The sequence below is a fragment of the Argopecten irradians genome, chromosome 13 (assembly GCF_041381155.1).
Source record: "Argopecten irradians isolate NY chromosome 13, Ai_NY, whole genome shotgun sequence".
Classification (NCBI taxonomy): domain Eukaryota; kingdom Metazoa; phylum Mollusca; class Bivalvia; order Pectinida; family Pectinidae; genus Argopecten; species Argopecten irradians.
Window position 1 is genome coordinate 34,640,256 of NC_091146.1, and position 23,391 is coordinate 34,663,646.

General features: G+C 33.9%; 1 protein-coding gene and 1 long non-coding RNA gene across 7 annotated transcripts; one reads left to right on the forward strand and one right to left on the reverse strand.

Annotated features, from left to right (window-relative positions):
* Nucleotides 1–230: 230 nt before the first annotated feature.
* LOC138306208 (uncharacterized) lies at nucleotides 231–15,529 on the reverse strand. Of its 4 annotated transcripts, XM_069246607.1 has the most exons (6): nucleotides 15,059–15,495; nucleotides 12,518–12,560; nucleotides 3,603–5,015; nucleotides 2,983–3,044; nucleotides 2,580–2,808; nucleotides 231–1,788 (listed from the first exon to the last, which is right to left on the reverse strand). In XM_069246607.1, the coding sequence occupies exons 3-6, from the start codon at nucleotides 4,993–4,995 to the stop codon at nucleotides 1,187–1,189; spliced, it is 2,286 nt and encodes a 761-aa protein (XP_069102708.1). In that variant the 5' UTR covers nucleotides 4,996–5,015; nucleotides 12,518–12,560; nucleotides 15,059–15,495; the 3' UTR covers nucleotides 231–1,186. The 4 variants fall into 4 exon arrangements, with proteins under 4 accessions (XP_069102708.1, XP_069102705.1, XP_069102707.1 ...); XM_069246604.1 differs by lacking the exon at nucleotides 12,518–12,560 and having other exon boundaries at nucleotides 15,059–15,529; XM_069246606.1 differs by lacking the exon at nucleotides 15,059–15,495 and having other exon boundaries at nucleotides 12,518–13,007.
* On the forward strand, nucleotides 12,587–23,247 carry LOC138306210 (uncharacterized). 3 transcript variants are annotated; one of them, XR_011205805.1, is made up of 5 exons: nucleotides 12,587–12,601; nucleotides 13,129–13,234; nucleotides 15,465–15,540; nucleotides 17,179–17,268; nucleotides 17,596–19,709. It is a non-coding gene; the product is annotated as an uncharacterized lncRNA (long non-coding RNA). The 3 variants fall into 3 exon arrangements; XR_011205807.1 differs by lacking the exon at nucleotides 12,587–12,601 and adding an exon at nucleotides 22,068–22,082 and having other exon boundaries at nucleotides 13,112–13,234; nucleotides 17,596–22,022; XR_011205806.1 differs by lacking the exon at nucleotides 12,587–12,601 and adding an exon at nucleotides 23,120–23,247 and having other exon boundaries at nucleotides 13,113–13,234; nucleotides 17,596–22,022.
* The last annotated feature ends 144 nt before the right edge of the window (nucleotides 23,248–23,391 follow it).

Sequence of the window (23,391 nt, forward strand, 5' to 3'; positions counted from 1 at the left end):
TTCATTTTCTCCGAATCGCCGCGAATATTTTCACGCGCAACAATGCCAAACTTGACCCGTGAATAATTGGATTATAGATACAGAGCGCGAAAATAATCAACACATTTTCTTTATTTTTTTCAAAGCAAATTGTCCTATCAAAGTAAAATTGCTAATTGAATTTGTGACCCGCATTTTGGTGTTATTCTTGAGTTCAAATGTAATCTCACAAACAAGCCACGTCATTGTAGGTATATGTGTTACTTTTATTGTTTTAATGGCGTTTTACACTAAGCGAAGCTTTAGCAGATGACGTCCGCCATCTTGGAGAATCGCAAATACTTTTGACACGGCAAATTCACAACAAAACGTTCTAGTATATGGTTTAAGGTGATATGTGGTATGGCCGTCGTAGTTCTCCGTAGCTCAACGTCATTGTTCGTGACGCAGTTTTCCGTCATTGTCCGCCGCCGTGTATCACGCGTGGTACATGTATATATAGATTTTCAATGAATAGTTGTAATGATTAATTGATGGTTTGGTAGCTGAATTACATCCACTAATTGCGGTAGAAACACCAGTCCATGTATATAGCACTTTAAAGTGGATTTACAGTCACACGAGCGTAATCCAGTCTCCAAAACACACTCACACACGGCCGCATGCAAAAGAGTCGTCTTAAAACACCTTAGTGTCAGGTTGGTCTTGGTAAAGAGACAGAACCGAGCTCCCTCCAACTGAAGCAATTAACCAATCAAATCAAAAAGACTGAAAATTTTAACCTACACTAAAAATACTTCATTCCGTGGTCAACGCAATTACCCAACGTTAGCAAAACTATATATATAGTACTCGCAAATCGAGTAGACATGAAATAAAATATCAATAACTGGCGTTTTCGCCGTTCATGGGCACGACTGCAGTTGATTATTAGTTAACCTGGACGAATTTATTCCTTCTCACATTTCTTCAGCAGTTGTAATGACCTGGGATGTTAAATTCAATTCGATAATGTTAATAATTATGTCCTATAACTGCCAACAAACGCGAATTGGCACAATCTTTTAATGAAATATCGTGTTTATCTTCGAAACGTAAATGAATTGCGCAATTGTGCTTACGTCAGTATTTTATGTGATAACGTTACAATTTGTTAAGTCACGATTTTTTCAGTTTTACATTACGATTTGATGTATTTTAGTCACAATTAATTGTCTTTATACGTCACGATTTGAATGGGTGCCACCTCACAAACGTCATCGAATGATGCGCACGCAAATCCTTTGCCGCCAACGACAGATAGACACACGAAACAGAACATACATCTGCACGATCGGTTCGAACAAATCATGTATTTGCAGTTGTTCTCATATTCAATGAAGTTGCCACATTTTGGGCATGCGCGTCGGACAGGACATCCTTTGATATTGCCCACTTCCGTTCTTTTGCAGTCCGTCAGCAACCTTTGCGCCATACTTTTATCACACGCATGCTCTAATGTCCAGTTTTCGTGACAATACCAACAAAATTGGAATCCATTTTCGCAATTCGTGCAGCGCACACACGCATCTGCGATACTATGACGTTTGCATTCTACAAGACAAACTGGGCATCTTTGTGTTTTGGCGGAGTAGTTCAGGTTCATCAGCGATTCGAAAATAACCCGTTCATCAGTGGACAGACATGCCTTCTTGGTGACTTCCTGGATCGTCCATGTCACGTTGCAACACCCTTCGTCCTCTAGACACCGAAAAGATGGTTGCTCATTTGTGATTTGGTTCCAACAGTGTCTGTAGAGTTTTTCCTGTGCTAAAAACAGAGAAAAAACATTGCGTAATGGCTACTAAATATTTTCTTTAAAGAATAATTCCACACTCTGTCAGTTAAATTACTGATCATTGATACAAAAACCCACAAAAAGATATATGAACAAAGAAGACAACAACATGCTTAGTCTCGTGTTAACGTTGTGAACTCCAGATTATTATTTATTTTAAAATGGTTTCTGTTTGGTTAACTTTTGAATTAAAACAGCATACAGGCAAACGGACGAACGTAAACATGAACAGACAGACAGGCGAACGGACGGACACATACACAGAAAGACGGGTGAACGGACAGACATATACACAGATAGACGGGTGAACAGACAGACGTATGAACGGACAGACACAAACAGATAGACGGACAGACACATGAACATAGAGACGTACGAACGGACAGACACATAAACAGATAGACGGACGCACGGACAGACACGAACATATAGACGTGTGAACGGACGGACACATAAACAAATTGACAGGCGAACGGACAGGCTGACGTGCGAACGGACTGACACATACACAGATAGACGGACGAACGGAAGGACACATGAACAGATAAGCTGGTGAAAGGACAGAGGTGAACAGATAGACGGACGGACACATAAACAGATAGACGGGCGAACGGACAGACACATCAACAGACAACCACGCACACTCAAACAGGGAAAACATACGGACACATATATGGACGGGCAAACAGACGGACACATCAACAGACAACCAGGCACACTCAAACACAGAGACAGGACAGAAAAAAGGACACTGAAAACTTACAGATCTCATGTCCACATGACATGGAAATCTTTCGTCCATCGTTCTGAAAGTTCGGAGTTACTTTCCCTGCTCTTCGAATGTTTCGCACAACCACATGTAGAGGGCGTAGAATGTCCTTCACCAACGTGCTTCCGGCAACCACACCGACTCTATCTACAATGGTAACGTATCTTTTGTTTTTTCCGACGACAGTTGCTATGGCAACCCTAGCTTCATCCACTGTGCTGTTCTGAAAAAAGAAAATTACGATTTCTGGATTATGTTCTATAACTTTAAACCAATTGCTGTATGATACATCTTTATTTAAAATTTATTAAGTTTTCAGAGGAAGAATACATTTTTTTATTTTTTATTGAAGATATAACGAAATTTTACAGATATTATCAAAGACTAAACAGCTTACCATTGTGAAATCTGCATAAGTAACGGATGACGTACCAAGACGCTTGAAACTCCCCTCCGTGCCTATACGATTAAAAAACCCATGTAAATATTAATGAGTCATATGGTGAACAAAATAGAAAAAAAAAAACTTTATATGATTTTTGTTAAAGAAAATCTAAGATATTATTTATAACATAACAAAGAAAAATAATTTCAAAAGGTTAAAATAGTTGTTATTACGCTACATACTGTACATCTTTACATGTCAAGGCAATATAATATACATTACACTCTTTAGACGTATGTCGTTATCGCTTGGTAGGCGAAGGTGCATACTGTATAAGATAACAAATATTTGTAGAATAGTCATGATCGTTGTTACTTTCGAACCACGAATAAAAAATAAATAAAAAAAAGTTTAGTTCATTAATTATCGTAGTCCATTTATATGTTAACCACGATTATTTCTACACATGGAGTGATTTGTAAACTCCAAAGCACGGGAAAAAATAATCAATGATATAAAAAAAATAATATACGAAACATATAACGAGCCAAATTGTAAAAAAAGTACCCGCGAATAAATCATGTTTTACAGTAAATAAGTAAGTAACCAGGATACCAGAATGAGTTTCCTACCTTTCCTGGTTTTGCCTCTTCCCTCCCTTAGCCGCTCACCAATCGTTCCAGTGTCGCCTGGAATTGGCATCACACGGGGACGTTTTGGTCTGCTATGTTGGTCCTCGATTAACTTCGAAGTCACAGACCGTGTCTGTATCGTTCGCTTGATTGGTTTAGTTGACTTCCGTTTAGATGACCCCGACTTCTTCATTCTGTCATCACCGGAGCTGGAGAAAGGTCCTGGTGATGATCCCGTGGGGTTGTCGCTGTCGGTTCTCGTTCCGTCAGGTATGTGGCTTTCTGTTGAATTCTGTGTCGTCTTTTGGACTGAATTTGACACTTCCAGTCCCTGATCCGCCGGCATTGGCACAGGTGCCGGCCCTAGGTTTTGGTTATTCATTTCCAATCGGCTTTCACAGGGAGTTGTCCTATCCTGTATGTTCTCCGTATCTATATTTTGACACAATTTGAACCTTTGAACAATATCACAAAACCACTTATAAGATATATCAAGATCATCTAAAGGACAAAGTTTCAGTTCATCAGAAATGTCCTTTTGTTTTTCTTTGCCAATCTCCAGAACAACTTCAATGCAGGCAAATTTCTGCAAGTGCGTAATACATCTGACCAAATCGTCGCATTTCTCATTTCTTTGTTGACACCATGTTTCCTTGGCTCTGCACTGGTCCAAATTGACAATGAACGGGACGGGATGTTCTATGATATAGCGATAGACACTTTGGGCCTTCTTATAGTCCGCCATCTTCTTCTTCAGTCCAACCTTCTGGGTTAGCAGCATCTCCATGTAGTCGTTAGCTTTCTTCTTGATGTCCATGAGTGTATGGTCAACATGTCGGTCTGTTCTTCCCATTTCACACACATTCACCTCACAATCTTCGCAGTAGAAATCGAAACGCTTCTCGTGGGATTTACACATATTCACGCTTATGTTTCCAACCAAGATTTGAAATAACCCGGGTGTCAGATATTTTTTAGCACATGCCACATGGCCTGGCTCCGAATGTATTTCTTTAATGCTACCCTCACATGGGAGTTTCCTGCATGTTTGACACAACCATAGATAACAATTGACACATATATATGGATACCGAACCGTATGATGACATCCACGGGATTCACACTCATAACGTGTAGTATTCACAGTATCTAGTAACGACTGAAGAGCTTGTGGCGCGTCTTTCAGCTCAGGTGGGTTCTGTAATTCCTTTGTACATTTCGGACATTTTATACAATCTTGTGATCGAAGATCATGGAAAGCATGGTTTATGCATTTGCGACAAAAGATACAATGACATTCCAGTTGTTTAGGCTCCTTCAGTTTATGAGAGCAAAACGAACACAACAGTATGTTTGTGTCTTCGTGGTGCTGTGTCTCTTGGGAGGTGTCCATCTTTGTTGTCTTTGTTGAACCTGCATACCAATTAATATTTTCTTTTATAAATACACAATAAATAAATAAATAAATATAAAAATAAAATAAACTTCTTAAAATACAGCGTATAAAGGATGTTTAATGAGCGTTTAATATTTGAAAATGAACATTAATTCATTTATTTACTGATATAGTGATTATTTTCGCTTAATTTGATTATCTTTTCATTACAAGATCATCTAGACATTTTTTCATCCATTGATCATCTGAAACAATTTTACATCTGTATGGTTACTTTAAGTTGTTTTTCATATGACATCAGAAACAATAGTGTTTACATTGTGTAATGTCTGTATTGTTACTTAAAGTTGTATTTCATGTGACATCAGAAACAAGAGTTTTTACATTGTGTAATGTCTGTATTGTTACTTTAAGTTGTATTTCATGTGACATCAGAAACAATAGTGTTTACATTGTGTAATTTCTGTATTGTTACTTTAAGTTGTATTTCATGTGACATCAGAAACAAGAGTTTTGACATTGTGTAATGTCTGTATTGTTACTTTAAGTTGTATTTCATGTGACATCAGAAACAATAGTGTTTACATTGTGTAATGTCTGTATTGTTACTTTAGGTTGTATTTCATGTGACATCAGAAACAAGAGTTTTGACATTGTGTAATGTCTGTATTGTTACTTTAAGTTGTATTTCATGTGACATCAGAAACAAGAGTTTTGACATTGTGTAATGTCTGTATTGTTATTTTAAGTTGTATTTCATGTGACATCAGAAATAATAGTGTTTACATTGTGTAATTTCTGTATTGTTACTTTAAGTTGTATTTCATGTGACATCAGAAACAAGAGTTTTGACATTGTGTAATGTCTGTATTGTTACTTTAAGTTGTATTTCATGTGACATCAGAAACAAGAGTTTTGACATTGTGTAATGTCTGTATTGTTACTTTAAGTTGTATTTCATGTGACATCAGAAACAAGAGTTTTGACATTGTGTAATGTCTGTATTGTTACTTTAAGTTGTATTTCATGTGACATCAGAAACAAGAGTTTTGACATTGTGTACTGTCTGTATTGTTACTTTAAGTTGTATTTCATGTGACATCAGAAACAATAGTGTTTACATTGTGTAATGTCTGTATTGTTACTTTAAGTTGTATTTCATGTGACATCAGAAACAAGAGTTTTGACATTGTGTAATGTCTGTATTGTTACTTTAAGTTGTATTTCATGTGACATCATAAACAATAGTGTTTACATTGTGTAATTTCTGTATTGTTACTTTAAGTTGTATTTCATGTGACATCAGAAACAAGAGTTTTTACATTGTGTAATTCTGTATTGTTACTTTTAAGTTGTATTTCATGTGACATCAGAAACAATAGTGTTTACATTGTGTAATTTCTGTATTGTTACTTTAAGTTGTATTTCATGTGACATCAGAAACAAGAGTTTTGACATTGTGTAATGTCTGTATTGTTATAAGTTGTATTTCATGTGACATCAGAAACAAGAGTTTTGACATTGTGTAATGTCTGTATTGTTACTTTAAGTTGTATTTCATGTGACATCAGAAACAAGAGTTTTTACATTGTGTAATGTCTGTATTGTTACTTTAATGTATTTATTGTCAGTGACATCAGAAACAAGAGTTTTGACATTGTGTAATGTCTGTATTGTTACTTTAAGTTGTATTTCATGTGACATCAGAAACAATAGTGTTTACATTGTGTAATGTCTGTAGTGTTACTTTAAGTTGTATTTCATGTGACATCAGAAACAAGAGTTTTGACATTGTGTAATGTCTGTATTGTTACTTTAAGTTGTATTTCATGTGACATCAGAAACAATAGTGTTTACATTGTGTAATTTCTGTAGTGTTACTTTAAGTTGTATTTCATGTGACATCAGAAATAATAGTGTTTACATTGTGTAATTTCTGTATTGTTACTTTAAGTTGTATTTCATGTGACATCAGAAATAATAGTGTTTACATTGTGTAATTTCTGTATTGTTACTTTAAGTTGTATTTCATGTGACATCAGAAACAATAGTGTTTACATTGTGTAATGTCTGTATTGTTACTTTAAGTTGTATTTCATGTGACATCAGAAACAAGAGTTTTGACATTGTGTAATGTCTGTATTGTTACTTTAAGTTGTATTTCATGTGACATCAGAAACAATAGTGTTTACATTGTGTAATTTCTGTATTGTTACTTTAAGTTGTATTTCATGTGACATCAGAAACAATAGTGTTTACATTGTGTAATGTCTGTATTGTTACTTTAAGTTGTATTTCATGTGACATCAGAAACAAGAGTTTTGACATTGTGTAATGTCTGTATTGTTACTTTAAGTTGTATTTCATGTGACATCAGAAACAATAGTGTTTACATTGTGTAATGTCTGTATTGTTACTTAAAGTTGTATTTCATGTGACATCATAAACAATAGTGTTTACATTGTGTAATTTCTGTATTGTTACTTTAAGTTGTATTTCATGTGACATCAGAAACAATAGTTGTTACATTGTGTAATGTCTGTATTGTTACTTTAAGTTGTATTTCATGTGACATCAGAAACAATAGTGTTTACATTGTGTAATGTCTGTATTGTTACTTAAAGTTGTATTTCATGTGACATCAGAAACAATAGTGTTTACATTGTGTAATTTCTGTAGTGTTACTTTAAGTTGTATTTCATGTGACATCAGAAACAATAGTGTTTACATTGTGTAATGTCTGTAGTGTTACTTAAAGTTGTATTTCATGTGACATCAGAAACAAGAGTTTTTACATTGTGTAATGTCTGTATTGTTACTTTAAGTTGTATTTCATGTGACATCAGAAACAATAGTGTTTACATTGTGTAATGTCTGTAGTGTTACTTTAAGTTGTATTTCATGTGACATCAGAAACAATAGTGTTTACATTGTGTAATGTCTGTATTGTTACTTAAAGTTGTATTTCATGTGACATCAGAAACAATAGTGTTTACATTGTGTAATTCTGTATTGTTACTTTAAGTTGTATTTCATGTGACATCAGAAACAATAGTGTTTACATTGTGTAATGTCTGTAGTGTTACTTTAAGTTGTATTTCATGTGACATCAGAAACAATAGTGTTTACATTGTGTAATTCTGTATTGTTACTTTAAGTTGTATTTCATGTGACATCAGAAACAATAGTGTTTACATTGTGTAATGTCTGTAGTGTTACTTTAAGTTGTATTTCATGTGACATCAGAAACAATAGTGTTTACATTGTGTAATTCTGTATTGTTACTTTAAGTTGTATTTCATGTGACATCAGAAACAATAGTGTTTACATTGTGTAATGTCTGTAGTGTTACTTTAAGTTGTATTTCATGTGACATCAGAAACAATAGTGTTTACATTGTGTAATTTCTGTATTGTTACTTTAAGTTGTATTTCATGTGACATCAGAAACAATAGTGTTTACATTGTGTAATGTCTGTATTGTTACTTTAAGTTGTATTTCATGTGACATCAGAAATAATAGTGTTTACATTGTGTAATGTCTGTATTGTTACTTTAAGTTGTATTTCATGTGACATCAGAAACAATAGTGTTTACATTGTGTAATTTCTGTATTGTTACTTTAAGTTGTATTTCATGTGACATCAGAAATAATAGTTTTGACATTGTGTAATGTCTGTATTGTTACTAAATATTAATGTTTTTTTCAATAGAATTCCGCAAAAAAAAAAAATCGTATTTTTGATTATGTTAAGTACAACCAACAAGCTAAAACTGGAGTACATGTCAGTGATTACATTATTGTACATACACTTGTACTTAAATTAGTATACTTACATCAGGCTTTCTTCGAGTACAGTATTGATTTCAACACCAATTCGAATTCGAGAAATGTGAACTGTTAGAAGTATCGTACATACAAAATGACAGAAGCGCTGTACTTGAAATAGCATAATGACGTAAAGGTACTAAAATTAGAATAGCGGCAAATTAACTACACTTTAACCGTCTATTGGTAGAGAGGTGCTGTAAGGTTATTTACCACATATCTTTATAGTTATAGATGATATAATTCATCATTGTTCTAACTAAATGACACAGTGCCTACTTTCGGTTATAACGCACCGGAAAGGAAACCCCAATGCAAAACGAAAGTATGACTTGTAATTTAGTATAGCGCAAATAGAACAGGCCTGTTATTACATCATATCGAAAGTGTTAAGAAAGATATTAAGTATTACAATTCTGAAATCAATTCCTCCATTTGTAAAAGTAAACTGACTTATCAAATTTATTTCAAGATCAATAAGTGTTAAAGGCCCACTACCTTTCCGGAGCAAAATTTAAAGTTTTCTTAAAAACATTAATAAAAAAAGAAAATATCTATCGATGGCTTAAGATGAGGTTACAACACCAAACATATGCAAGATTTCCTGTCTAATGTACGATAACAGTGGAGATTCGTTTTGCTGTTTTGTCGTCTGGCGCAGTGATAATCAACTACCGCGCGGCATTTAGGACGACGGCGGGAAACATAAAACGACCCGCGTTATGAAAATTAACATTTTATTTATTCTAATTAAACAGTTCTGAAGGTGATGATAAGTGTGCTAGTAAACGTATAGTTAATAACGTCTGGGACTCTACAAAATTATTGATCTCGTTTTACATTCCTATTTTAAAAATTAAAAGCCGTTTCGGAAAGGTAGTGGCCCTTTAATGCAGCTAAACTAGCAGGTATCTTTACTAGTTCTTTTATTGTATAAATAGTATCGAGCTACGTGGATCTAGTAGTCATGAACTATTATTGGTGTAACTATTACTGTGATCATAATAATTATACTATACTATATATATTATACATAATACGTTTTAATACTGTTAAAGATGCACCATCGCCGACATAGCATAAATGATATTCATCATTTGAACAATAATTGGTGTTTACTCGTGTATATATATGTCTAATTAACACAAAAAATAATATAATTTTTTTTGCCTTTGGTGCATGCGCAATCAGTACTTTATTTCATATAGGATATAATGTCACAGACTTTTTTCGGGATGCAATTTATTATTTTTCATATTTTTAACTTGAAGTAAAATTAGAAGCTTAAACTTTTCAATGGTGGTAATGGTGTAAAGTAAATAACTTTTGTAACTGAAGAAAAATACTAAATCGTCTGATCATGTTTTTGATAGTGAAAAATACCATTTGTCAGCGGTGGAGAATCTTTAAATAAAAACCTGTATCATTGCGACTAGAAAATTTACAAAATCACAGTTTTGTCCGAAACTTGTTTGAGAAAATATAGGTCAGAAGTTTATGTTGTGCTATGAAGGTCCTAGCTAACAAAATCGACTATTTTCAAACGAGGGGTAATAGTTAAGACTAAATGATTGCATTCCACAACAGAAGATAAGATATGCAAAACATGTTTGAAAATCATGCGATTAGCTGCCTGCAGATCGAGGTCCCTGCCATACATCTGTTTTAGTGTTTCATCATTGGGGGTGTAACAGCCAAACAACTTGGACGTTTGACCTTTACAATTTACATATTAATTTATTCCATATTTGGCTATTTAACTCTATTTCTGACACTTGCCTAGGGTATGTGTTTCTATTTGAGACAGAAATTTGTAGCGGTCAGACCGGGATTCAAACCCGGGTCCCTCCGAACACTAGCCGACTGAGCTATATAATGTACCTGGTCACCGATGATCGACCCAGTCCGATCCCGCTACACTCCTCCCTCCTTTCTCGAAGTCTTCGCCATTGAAGACATACGAGACTCTTCCAAACACCACCATCGTGGGTTATTTAGTTGGGCGCCAATTTTTGACAGGAGGGAGAAAATGTAGCGGCGAGACCGGGATTCGAACCTTGGACCCTCCGAACACTAGTCGAGTGCTCTACCGACTGAGCTACCTGGTCACCGATGATCGACCCAGTCCAATCCCGCCACATATACATTGAGCAACTTACATATTTAATGATGATTTTACTATATGTTATTCAACACCAAACGTTTCTTATATTTTGAGAATTATATTTATGTTATTTATGTTTATTGTACAGTTAAGTGATAATACAGTCAAGCCGAGAATCCAAGGCTTGTATATAACCTTATTGTACAGTCATAATACAGCCAAGCCGAGAATCCAAGGCTTGTATATAACCTTATTGTACAGTCATAATACAGCCAAGCCGAGAATCCAAGGCTTGTATATAACCTTATTGTACAGTCATAATACAGCCAAGCCGAGAATCCAAGGCTTGTATATAACCTTATTGTACAGTCATAGTTCGACATGTTTTCACCTATTGATCATCCGAAACAATATTGCATTGTTTAATGTCTGTATAGTTACATAAAGTTGTGACATCAAAAACAATACTTTTACATTGTATAACGTCTGTATTTTGTTACTTAAATATTTATGAAGCGTTATTTCATCAACTGTTTTTCTGAGTTCATGTCTTGGTCAGTGACTACATCACTGTACATGCACTTTAATTATTGTACTTATCATAAGCGTTCTGTCCATACAGTATTGATATTAACACAAATTCGAATTCGAGAAATGAAAAATGTTAGAATTACTGCACATAAAAATGACAGCGCCGCTGTACTTGAAATAGCACAATAACGTGAGCGGTAAAGGTACTTAAATTAGAACAGCGCTAAATTAATTACAGAAATCCCACTGCAAAACGAAAGTATTATGTGTAATTTAGAATAGCTTAAATAGAACAGGCCTGCTATTAACATCACATCATATCGAAAGTGTTAAGAAAGTGTTAAGCGAGAGTTTTAAAAATCAAAGACATAATTTGGAGTAAGTAATATTTCATAATTAATGTATCCCACTACTGTGATTTCATTATGACCTAATTATGACCTAATTATGACCTAATTATGGCCTGGTCCCTGGTCTTTAATTCATATAAACATGGTATACACAACAAATATTTAATTCAAAAGTCGGCGCCTCATCATTCAAAATTTGATTAAGCTCACTTGATTAAGCTAATGACAATTTTGATTACTGTTTTAAATTTTTTTTAAATATCTGACAAATGATGACGAAATTTCGCATGTTACTAAGAGCCTTTTTTCAACATTGTTAGAATCGCCATAGTTACAATGAATAGGTTTTGATTTTATAAAGACAAATAAGAACTCAACATTAATTTTGACAGTATTGCTATAAGGCATGGTATTTACGTCTACTGTATAATCAAACCTTGCTAGCCAAGGCTTCTGATTACGTTATACTACACAGGGGAAAACATTTTTAGGCGCAAACACATGACATCACAATCAATATTTATACACAAGAGCTGATAACACACTGTAATAAGCAGAGGTGGAATATGGAACTGTCATTCAAAGCAGACATAAATTTGATCAAAAGGTGAAAAATGCGAAAAGTGAAAAAAAAAACATAATAAAATGTGGAGATTTGAAATGCCAAATGCGCAATACATAACATATATAGTAATATAGTACTCACGCAATCACACCCGTGCAAATTTCCTAACTGTTTCCAGACAAGACTAGAACCATTGCATTCCACAACAGGAGGCAGATATGCAAAGTAAGTTTAAAAATCATGCGATTACCAGCATTCACATATAGGTCACTGTCACACATACATCTTAGTATTTCAACATTGGGGATGTAATAGCCAATCAATTTGGACAACTTGATTGTTTGACCTTAAAATTTGCATATCAATTTCTTCCATTTAACTCTATCTCTGACAGGTCCCCTGGGTATGTGTTTCTAATTTTAGACAGAAATTTTCATCGGTTTATAAATACTTTTAACGGTAATACCATTATAGTTTCATCGTGATATAATTAGATTGATACCATACTTGGAAAATGTGATTTTATGGTTTCTTAATGGAAAACGAAAGTACAACTAAGTCAGGAAATACCATTCAAATTCCTGTACTAGAATTAAGACACCGTTTGTATCACCATAAATAACACCTCGAAAGACATTCTTTCATATCTTGGGTTTTTCTAGTCATGGCATTACTTTTTCTTTCGATAGGTCTATTTGACATATATTTATAAAGACAGGAGACATTCAGGAAATCCCCTGATCTATTTTTAGCAAAACTTCGGAGAATCCTGGCAACCTGATTTAAAACTAGCATACCTTTGATTAGTATACTGTCTGCTGTCGGGAGAGAACACTATTGTGACCAAATCAGAAAACAGTAAGTATGATAATACCTCACCATTATAATACCACGTAAGCGATCCTGATAAATGATTGATGTAAGAAACTATAGTTCAGAATAATATTCTTTAATTTCGAGTTATAATAGTCAAAAATTCAACCCGGGATTTGCATTAATGTATGTTAAAAATAGATCACATTGCTGACTTCACATGTCTACCGCTTTCTCCGAAATCAATTGTTGACAGTGCACTTTACTGTCTAAGTTCCTCGCTGGTTTTAAATGAGACAATCTGGGAAGAATCATGGGTTATTCATACATCTAAAGAGTACTTTAATTTTTGTAATTTTTTCTACATGAAATGGATAAGGGAATGCTTATCCTTTATTTTCTATTAATAACCAAAATACAAATATGTGGTCTTTTCTCAGAGCTGTATCATAAATAAGGCGATGACAAGACATGTCGCTTGCATCATTGAAAAAAAAATTCATAGTTCACCGTGACCTTATTAGGAGTCTTGTATCAAATTTAATATATTGTAGACGTGGTGATATTCGCAAACGTTTAATTTCGCGATGTCGTGTATACATTTCGCGTTGTTGTTATCTTTGCGATACATACGCTTTTGCAGCATCATAGTTTTATGTAAACGCAAAATATTACGCGCGGGGAAATGTTCCGCGGTTAAAAGGTGTTCGCATAATGAGCTTGAATTTAGACCTCGCGTAAATTTTCACGTTGACAGTAAATCTGTAGCGCCATAAACTCCCATTGTGAGTCAGAAACGTATTTTGATCTAACTGTGCTCAAAAGTACATGACCTAGATATGATTTATAACCATTAATACAATACACGTCATACACCCACTCACATATACACTGTAGTTATAAATATCATTCATTGTCAATTATTTTACACAGTATATATATCTAGAATGTAATAGAGATCTATTAGAATCTAGATATGATTTACAAACATAAATACAATACACGTCATACACCCACTCACATATACACTGTAGTTATAAATATCATTCATTGTCAATTATTTTACACAGTATATATGTCTAGAATGTAATAGAGATCTATTAGAATCTAGATATGATTTACAAACATAAATACAATACACGTCATACACCCACTCACATATACACTGTAGTTATAAATATCATTCTTTGTCAATTATTTTACACAGTATATATGTCTAGAATGTAATTGGATAAAAAATCAGTGAAGTATAACCTCTAAACGAAATGTTAGATTTTTTTTCCAAAATGGGCGCCAAATTGGTAATTGGTAATTTCGTATATTAAACCTTCTGAAAGCAATATAAATATCACCAGAATGATATGTATTCCATTTTACTGCCAAACTTTATGATATACTGTACAAACGACTCATTTTTGCGATGATATATTTTCGCGTGTTAATCCATATCAAATTGTGGATTACGACGACATGATTTCGCGGTTAAGATCTGTAACATTTCCGCAGTGATTTAGGCTTACGATTTCTTCTCGTCCCGAAATATGCGATTTTTTTTCAGATATTTTGGCATTAAATCAAATATTGTTTCATTTGAAAATCCCCCACTCAGATAATTTCATTGAATTTTCAAATTTCAATTTTAGTTTATTGTCACAATGACCGTTTGGAATGCATAATGACAGCAAAACATTTTAAAACTAAGTGCCAAGTAGCATATACGACACAATTTGACAACATCCAAAATATCCAAATTATTTCCGATATCAAATTACATATTCGACTAGTATAGGAGCATAGCATTTACTTATTTTCTTTAACCTGTAATCAAAGAAATAGGGTGAACAAAGGTGAAAAAGTGAATTCATTTACCTTTTATCATGACGCGTGACGGGGAGGTACCTCTAGGGTGGTTGACCAACCAAGTACATGTCTTGATGTACTACGGATTCCCCATTTGGCCTTTGACATACTTTGACATTTCTGATAAATGGTATGTTTATATCCACCTAAACGTTCAATGCAAGTTCTTGGAAAAAAAGTTAAAAAAAAAGAACCAACAAACCACACACACACACGCATATGAACAAATATGAAGACTATATTGTCTGTGAAATTACCTAAAAGTTCTGCTTTCGGTTTTGTTTAAGTTGAAGTTGTAAAGTGTCGCATATCTAACGTCGTAACTTTATTTTGGAAATCCAACTTTCGTTTTCGGTTTATATTGCACAACCGGGGTTATACTTTTTTCTGACTATTCATACTACTTTCGTTTTAGATGTATCACAACAACAAACATTGTTCATATTGGTGGTCTTCATCAGCATATTAAGCAACGCAGCATATATTCTCATGTGAGTATAATTATCATTACACTTGTGTGTCTTTTGTTTAATTATTTGTGATTACAATGTATAAGTATGCAAGAAGTACAACAAACATTACGTCAGGTGAGAGTAATTATCATTACACTTGTGTGTCTTTTGTTTAATTATTTGTGATTACAATGTATAAGTATGCAAGAAGTACAACAAACATTACGTCAGGTGAGAGTAATTAGCGTTACACCTTTGTGTCTTTTGTTTAATTGTTTGAAATAACAATGTATAAGTATTCAAGAAGCACAACAAACATTAAGACAGGTGAGAGTAATTAGCGTTACACCTTTGTGTCTTTTGTTTAATTGTTTGAAATAACAATGTATAAGTATTCAAGAAGCACAACAAACATTAAGACAGGTGAGAGTAATTATCATTACACCTTTGTGTCTTTTGTTTAATCATTTGAGATTACAATGTATAAGTATTCAAGAAGCACAACAAACATTAAGACAGGTGAGAGTAACTATCATTACACCTTTGTGTCTTTTGTTTAATCATTTGAGATTACAACGTAATTAAGTCCCCTTGATAGTTCAGTGTCATGCTTTCAATAGCATTTGATGAAACAAAACATTTTTTTTTAATTCGATTACTTAATTTTATATCATATGAATCAAATGGAAATGAAATTGTCGTTTACCTGTGATTGGCTATTCATTTTTAACAACTGGACCTTATATTTGAAACAGATTGTGACAATATCTAAGCTAACTGTTTCTTTTGGCGAAAACAAAACAACTTTTGATGTATTATGTATATAATCCGATGTACCTGGTATTATCTGAAACCCGAAAGTTAGTTTTATATATAATAATAATAAAATATAAAATGACAATACTCATTATTATAAAAAAGCTATAAAATTGATCAAGGTTAGCGGTTGTGATTCAACTCCTCAGATTCACCATGATCACAAGATCTGATTCAACTGTGTTCAACTAATGATTTAAGCAGATATATTGTGTAGCAGTATACCAAACTATGAAATGACATCGTTCTTTATGAATGGAAATCCCTTTTCGTCACTCACACGTAGGATAATCAGAATCGAATCGAAAGCGAAAGTAGTACGTGACCATATTGTACATGCATATTGATTTGTTGTTAGTTTTGTTTTTTATTGTTTTGTTGGTGTTTTTTTTTAATTTTATTTTTTTGGCGGGTGTGTGTTTGTTTCGTTGTTTTCACGGCAAATGTATTAATACGAAAGCTTGAAAATGTGTATTAAAGATGTGTGTATATACATATGTGTGGTGTCATAACAACTATGTATATACATTGCATCAATCTTGATAGATAAGAGCTGCCAGGTTGGGTTGTTTCAACATCCTGGAAAATTTTGGCCCACATAGGAGGGCTTTTGATCCGCAAAATGAATTTAATAAAAATAATTATGATTTGAAAATATTTGTATAATATGAATCAATAATATATAAATGAAATAAAATATAAATAAAATATAACTGTATATCAATGTATTCGTTCTAGATCTGATAGATAACAAACCTGTCCTGAAATTGCACCTAATGTCAAGTACTGATATGTTTATGTCTCGTGCTTTTAGATACGTTCAACAAATAAACAAATATTTCTACTTTCGTTTTCCCTCAGATAAATACAGCGACCAAACAAAACAGCAAAATGCAGATTATGCTACAAGCAGGCACGGGTGGCAGGACACAGTTAATAGATATGGAACCGGTAAGTTCCCATTGTTTTTGTTAATAAGTTTGTGTTAGATGTCATGTCCAGAAACCTTCAATTCAAATTTACTTTAAAAAATTGAGTTGGGAAAAATATATTTACTTTAAGTGGTTTGCGCTGTGAGTAAAGGAAAAAAATGAATTTTATTTACCTTACATATTTACATAGATCTATTTTTTTAAAAGAAAATTGTTTTGTGAAATAAAAAAAAAGATGAAACTGGGCATAAATGTCTAGAATGTTAATATTCTTACGTGTAGGAGTTCTATGCCAATCCTTTTATACCGATAAAAGTACTTAAATCCTATATAATTTCTCCTTCAGGGCGAGAAGATGTCTTCGTTATTCCAGAAGATCTCTGACATACGCGGTGTAGAAAAAGAACACTTACAAGTGGTGTACGCCGGAAAAACATTTCGATACGGAGATCAAAGGACTGATAGTAAAACCATCGCCGACTTAGGCATGAAAGATCGGTCGATGGTACAGCTGGTTACTAGGTTACCAGGAGGTCAATAGGTCATATGACGTTATAAAGCTTTCCGGATTAAAAACGCGAGGTGAAAGATGACAAGTTATTGTGATTTGATAATACATACATTTCGAGTGTGATCCCACTTGGTTAGTGAACTGTTGTGACAAACACTATGACGTCATATGGTAATGATGTGACGGATGTGCGATATTTTCAAGCAAACCTGCCTATATGAACTGCTATTTCAGTATATAAGGCCATGGATATTTGTTGAATTGATTGATGCTAAATAATATTACAGCAAATTTTGTTCGATAGAAGCCGAGCATCCATCTTTGTTAACGTTACAGTGTGGTGTCGTGTTTAAATTAGGGACTCGCTTGCAGTGAGACAAAAAGACGTCTGTCTTCTTCCAACATTTATTTTCAACTCCTACAGGTCCATAACAACTTACGGTGATGGCCGGACACATATTCCGGAATAGTACAAGATAACATACAAAGACAATAAAATTCCGGATACACACTTGATGGTTAATAAAAATATATATGAGAAACATATATATAACAGTGGTGGCGATTCCGTAAACTGTGATACGTTATATATATTATCTATGTTGGTGTGACCGGTGTGTGTATGTGTCGGATTGACCCTGATACAAAATTTTTTTAATGTATGGTAATTGATTTTAGACTTTTTAAAAGTCTATCATTGTATCTGCTTTAAGGGGCCGCGGTGGCCGAGTGGTTTAGATGTACCGACATATTACCACATGCCCTCCACCTCTGGGTCGCGAGTTCGAATCCCATGTGGGGCAGTTGCCAGGTTCTGACCGCTGGTCGGTGGTTTTTCTCCGGGTGCTCCGGCTTTCCTCCACCAACAAACCTGGCACGTCCTTAAATGACCATGGCTGTTAATAGGACGTTAAACTAATCAAACCAGACAAATTCAGACAAATTATGAATGCACCTTTATTGTAATGATTTCCCTTAGAATGACACTGGATTAACCTTTGTCCCTCGGTGGTGTGGTTAAATCGATCTCGTTACAATATATGTAAACGTGTTTACGCCGTCTAATAATTTAAGGCCCACTAACTTTCCGGTACAAAAAATAAAAGTAGTCTACGAAAATGTTTATCGATGAGGCTGAAACACCAAACAAATTAACAGTGAAACTTCATTTCACTGTAACTACCGCGCGGTAATTGAATTGAGTGGTTAAGATGGTCCAACCTCATATCACCAGTATTTAATCTCGGTGCCCCATTAACCTAGTGGTGAAGATTTTCCGGCATTTCAACTTCGTCTTTGCATATTACAAGGTTACCTCCCTTGTGGATGGGGATGGATTGTAACGTCATTATTTTGTGAGCAAAATTTGCGTCGTTTTCTCTGAAAAGTATGACGTTATCCTTGGAAACACGTGACGTCACAAACAATACCTACCCGCAAGGGCAGATAACTCTGTAATATGCAAATACAGAATACTATCATTTTGGATACTTTAAAACATGTCTTTGGCTCAAGGTGACAATGGCCTAGTGGTTAAGGTGTCCCAATAATACGTCACCACTAATTGAACTCCGCGTCATAATGACCCAGTTGTGATGATCTCCCGACATTTCAATACTAGCATTTTGAGCGCTATTCCCGCATGGCACATACTCTAGACGGCGATGACCTCGTGGTTAATTTGTCTCGACAATCTACCATCTTAAGGTCGCGAGTTTGCCACCCACCTTGGGCACTTGTCAGGTATTGGCAATATAACAATAGCTTTTCTACGCGCACTCAATCATCATTTAAACTCAGAAACCTGGTGCGTAATTCATAAAACTTGATAATTATCTGGATGTAAAAATATAAGCCAATCAATCCCAGACCCGATTTCACTGTACGAATGGAAAACAGTATGTAAGGTTTGTCTATATTGTTGATGTAATAAAACAAATTTAAAATAACTTAATGTCTTTGTGTTCTCATCTTATGGTTAATTGTCATATTTCTTTTCATTTCCGACATCCTAAATTATTATGTACATGACATTCATAGAAAGTTTTGTCTTAATTTCTAGAATCGTCCTCCTCTTTATTGTACAGACCAACATGAGAAGGGTATTGTCTTTTCAAATTTTATTTACTTTGGATTGTTATCACCTATTAATAGAAAAGTAATATTACATCAAAACTACTAATTAATTAGGCCAATGAAATGAATAAGAATGATTCAATAACTAAATAAATAGTTATTGTAATCATCTGTTTATTTTAACTCTTTGATTGTGTTATTTATTACTAATAATAACTAAGGTCATTTAAGGACCTGCCAAATTTGATGATGGGAGAAATCTGGAGTACCCAGAGAAAAACCATCCACCAGCGATCAATACCTGTCAACTGCCCCACATGGAATTCGAACTGTGGTAATATTTTCTTTAAAATAATATTTCAATATCCCAGACATAGGGCCGCAGGGGTTCCTCACATTGCAAGCGTTTGAAAAAATTCCGCATAAAATAAAATTTAGGCACAAAATTAAAATATCACAGTAGCATTATCATATGTCAGTATGCTTGATATCACATATGCTATTTTAAATCAAGATAAGTACAACATATACATTGACAGAAGCACCACTGTTGAGCTTACACGATAACGCAGATTCTTATCGCGTGCTTATATAGGTAGACACATAATGTACACGTATAAAAAGGTGTATATGACTAACATTTCCAAGTATTCTAAATATATACAGTTATCTGAAAAAAGAAATCAACTGATTTCTGACCTAGAATCAATACATACACAATATATGTTTCATTGAGAAAAGAAAATAATAGTGAAGTTGTTCGGATATATAAATTATTTCTTGCATTTCAAAGAGTCTATTAGGGTCACAATGAAAGAAAATATTGTGTCATTATAGCGAATTAGTTATAATAGTTACTAATATTTACATGTACATTGTAAATCGGTATTTTGACATATAAATTCATGATCACAACATATCATTATCACATCCTTTACAGTCGCGAATGTCCGTCCGTTTGTTGTCTATGACTTCATAAACTTAAAATGAATTAAGAATAATGCATAATAAACATCAGCATAAACACCTTTATAGGGATAATACAAATAGATATAACTCAGATATATTTTATATTTGGATATGACTACGGCTTCCAGGTATTCTATAAATATAAGGAGATCTGAAAGGAATCAATTGATTAGCCCCACCTACATACACGTATATTAATTAAGAATATGCTCTTGTGCGGACCCAATTACGAGTTCTACTTTCGGTTTCGTTTTGCTGAAAATCTCCAATACCATAATATGCATGTGTAATATGCGTTAGATGTACATGAATATATTCTCAGTAGTCAGTCCCGACTTCATCCTTTGTTAACTAATTATTATGCCTGTGGAACACAGCGGAACAGTACTTAAATATTCGTTCTCATGTTTCATCTTCTGCAAATATCTTTCATTTTCATGTATGTTTCCTTATGGGATACAATTGCTAAAAGATGAAAACGAAAACTGCACGCAAGAACTTTGAAATACTTTTAGGATTTAGATAATACATAATTGAATGGAAATATTAAATACAAATATGGTCATTTGATATTCAGCAGATATGATACTTTGTGCATGTTTGAAATTTTTTCTTTGGTTATTTACAGTGCGAGGCCCCACACGTATATGTCACGTGATACATCTCCCGCTTCTCTTAATTATTGGCAATATCGTTTTAGTTTCCATATTCAATGGGAAATTAAGGCATGACGTGAATAACAGCATTTACTATACAGCCTTTATCTTTCTAACAAGATTGATAAGTATATGTGTAACAAAAAATAGGACTTTCTTTTTGGTATGAACTAAGGTTTTAAAAAACAAGACATAAAAACGCAGTCTTTTTTTATATTTTGTTATTTTTTCTGCACCATTCAGTCTTAATTTGCACATGATCGGCCTTTTTTTGGCAGGTATGAACCAAATATGACATATTTCTGTCTTTTTAACATTAAACCAATGACGTAGATGAAGGATAATTAAGCCACTCGGGGTTTGGCCGAATACGTCGCAAGCGCTTTGTGTTTGTGCACTGACCGTAACGTTGGGCGTCTTACATTCTACCAAAATGTTCTGAAATATCTAGCGGTGGTTGCCACATTGTTCTTATGTCCTCGAAATCCTGCTGTCACCTTATTTTTCATGACGTCACATTATTGTTTCCGTCATGGATTGACCAAAAACAAATCACTCCAGGTTTATATTACACTAGTGACATACAAAAACAACAAATCACTCCAGGTTATATTACACTAGTGACATACAAAAACAACAAATCACTCCAGGTTATATTACACTAGTGACATACAAAAACAACAAATCACTCCAGGTTATATTACACTAGTGACATACAAAAACAACAAATCACTCCAGGTTATATTACACTAGTGACATACAAAAACAACAAATCACTCCAGGTTATATTACACTAGTGACATACAAAAACAACAAATCACTCCAGGTTATATTACACTAGTGACATACAAAAACAACAAATCACTCCAGGTTATATTACACTAGTGACATACAAAAAACAAATCACTCCAGGTTATATTACACTAGTGACATACAAAAACAACAAATCACTCCAGGTTATATTACACTAGTGACATACAAAAACAACAAATCACTCCAGGTTATATTACACTAGTGACATACAAAAACAACAAATCACTCCAGGTTATATTACACTAGTGACATACAAAAACAACAAATCACTCCAGGTTATATTACACTAGTGACATACAAAAACAACAAATCACTCCAGGTTATATTACACTAGTGACATACAAAAACAACAAATCACTCCAGGTTATATTACACTAGTGACATACAAAAACAACAAATCACTCCAGGTTATATTACACTAGTGACATACAAAAACAACAAATCACTCCAGGTTATATTACACTAGTGACATACAAAAACAACAATCACTCCAGGTTATATTACACTAGTGACATACAAAAACAACAAATCACTCCAGGTTATATTACACTAGTGACATACAAAAACAACAAATCACTCCAGGTTATATTACACTAGTGACATACAAAAACAACAAATCACTCCAGGTTATATTACACTAGTGACATACAAAAACAACAAATCACTCCAGGTTATATTACACTAGTGAATACAAAAACAACAAATCACTCCAGGTTATATTACACTAGTGACATACAAAAACAACAAATCACTCCAGGTTATATTACACTAGTGACATACAAAAACAACAAATCTTTCCAGGTTATATTACACTAGTGACATACAAAAACAACAAATCTTTCCAGGTTATATTACACTAGTGACATACAAAAACAACAAAATTACCTACATTAGAAAACTCACTACATATCAAGCAAATAATGTGATACATATGATTTATTGGCATTTGTGAGTGAAATAGAATTGTCTTCAGAGTAAACAGATAGAATGACATTTCTTACCGATACATATTTGTGTATAATCTTACGTTACTTCCGAACGCAATTTTCGAAAGAATATCATCGTGCTTCATTCCTACAAAACAGTGATAAAATTCCACCAGGAACGCGGAAAACCA

What these genes read in the sequence shown, in the direction of transcription:
- LOC138306208 (XM_069246604.1), bottom strand. An exon ending in AAGAGGCAAAACCAGGAAAG is followed by an intron (nt 3,045 to 3,602) that starts GTAGGAAACTCA and finishes TTAATCGTATAG; the next exon opens with GCACGGAGGGGAGTTTCAAG. An exon ending in CTTATGCAGATTTCACAATG is followed by an intron (nt 2,809 to 2,982) that starts GTAAGCTGTTTA and finishes TTCTTTTTTCAG; the next exon opens with AACAGCACAGTGGATGAAGC.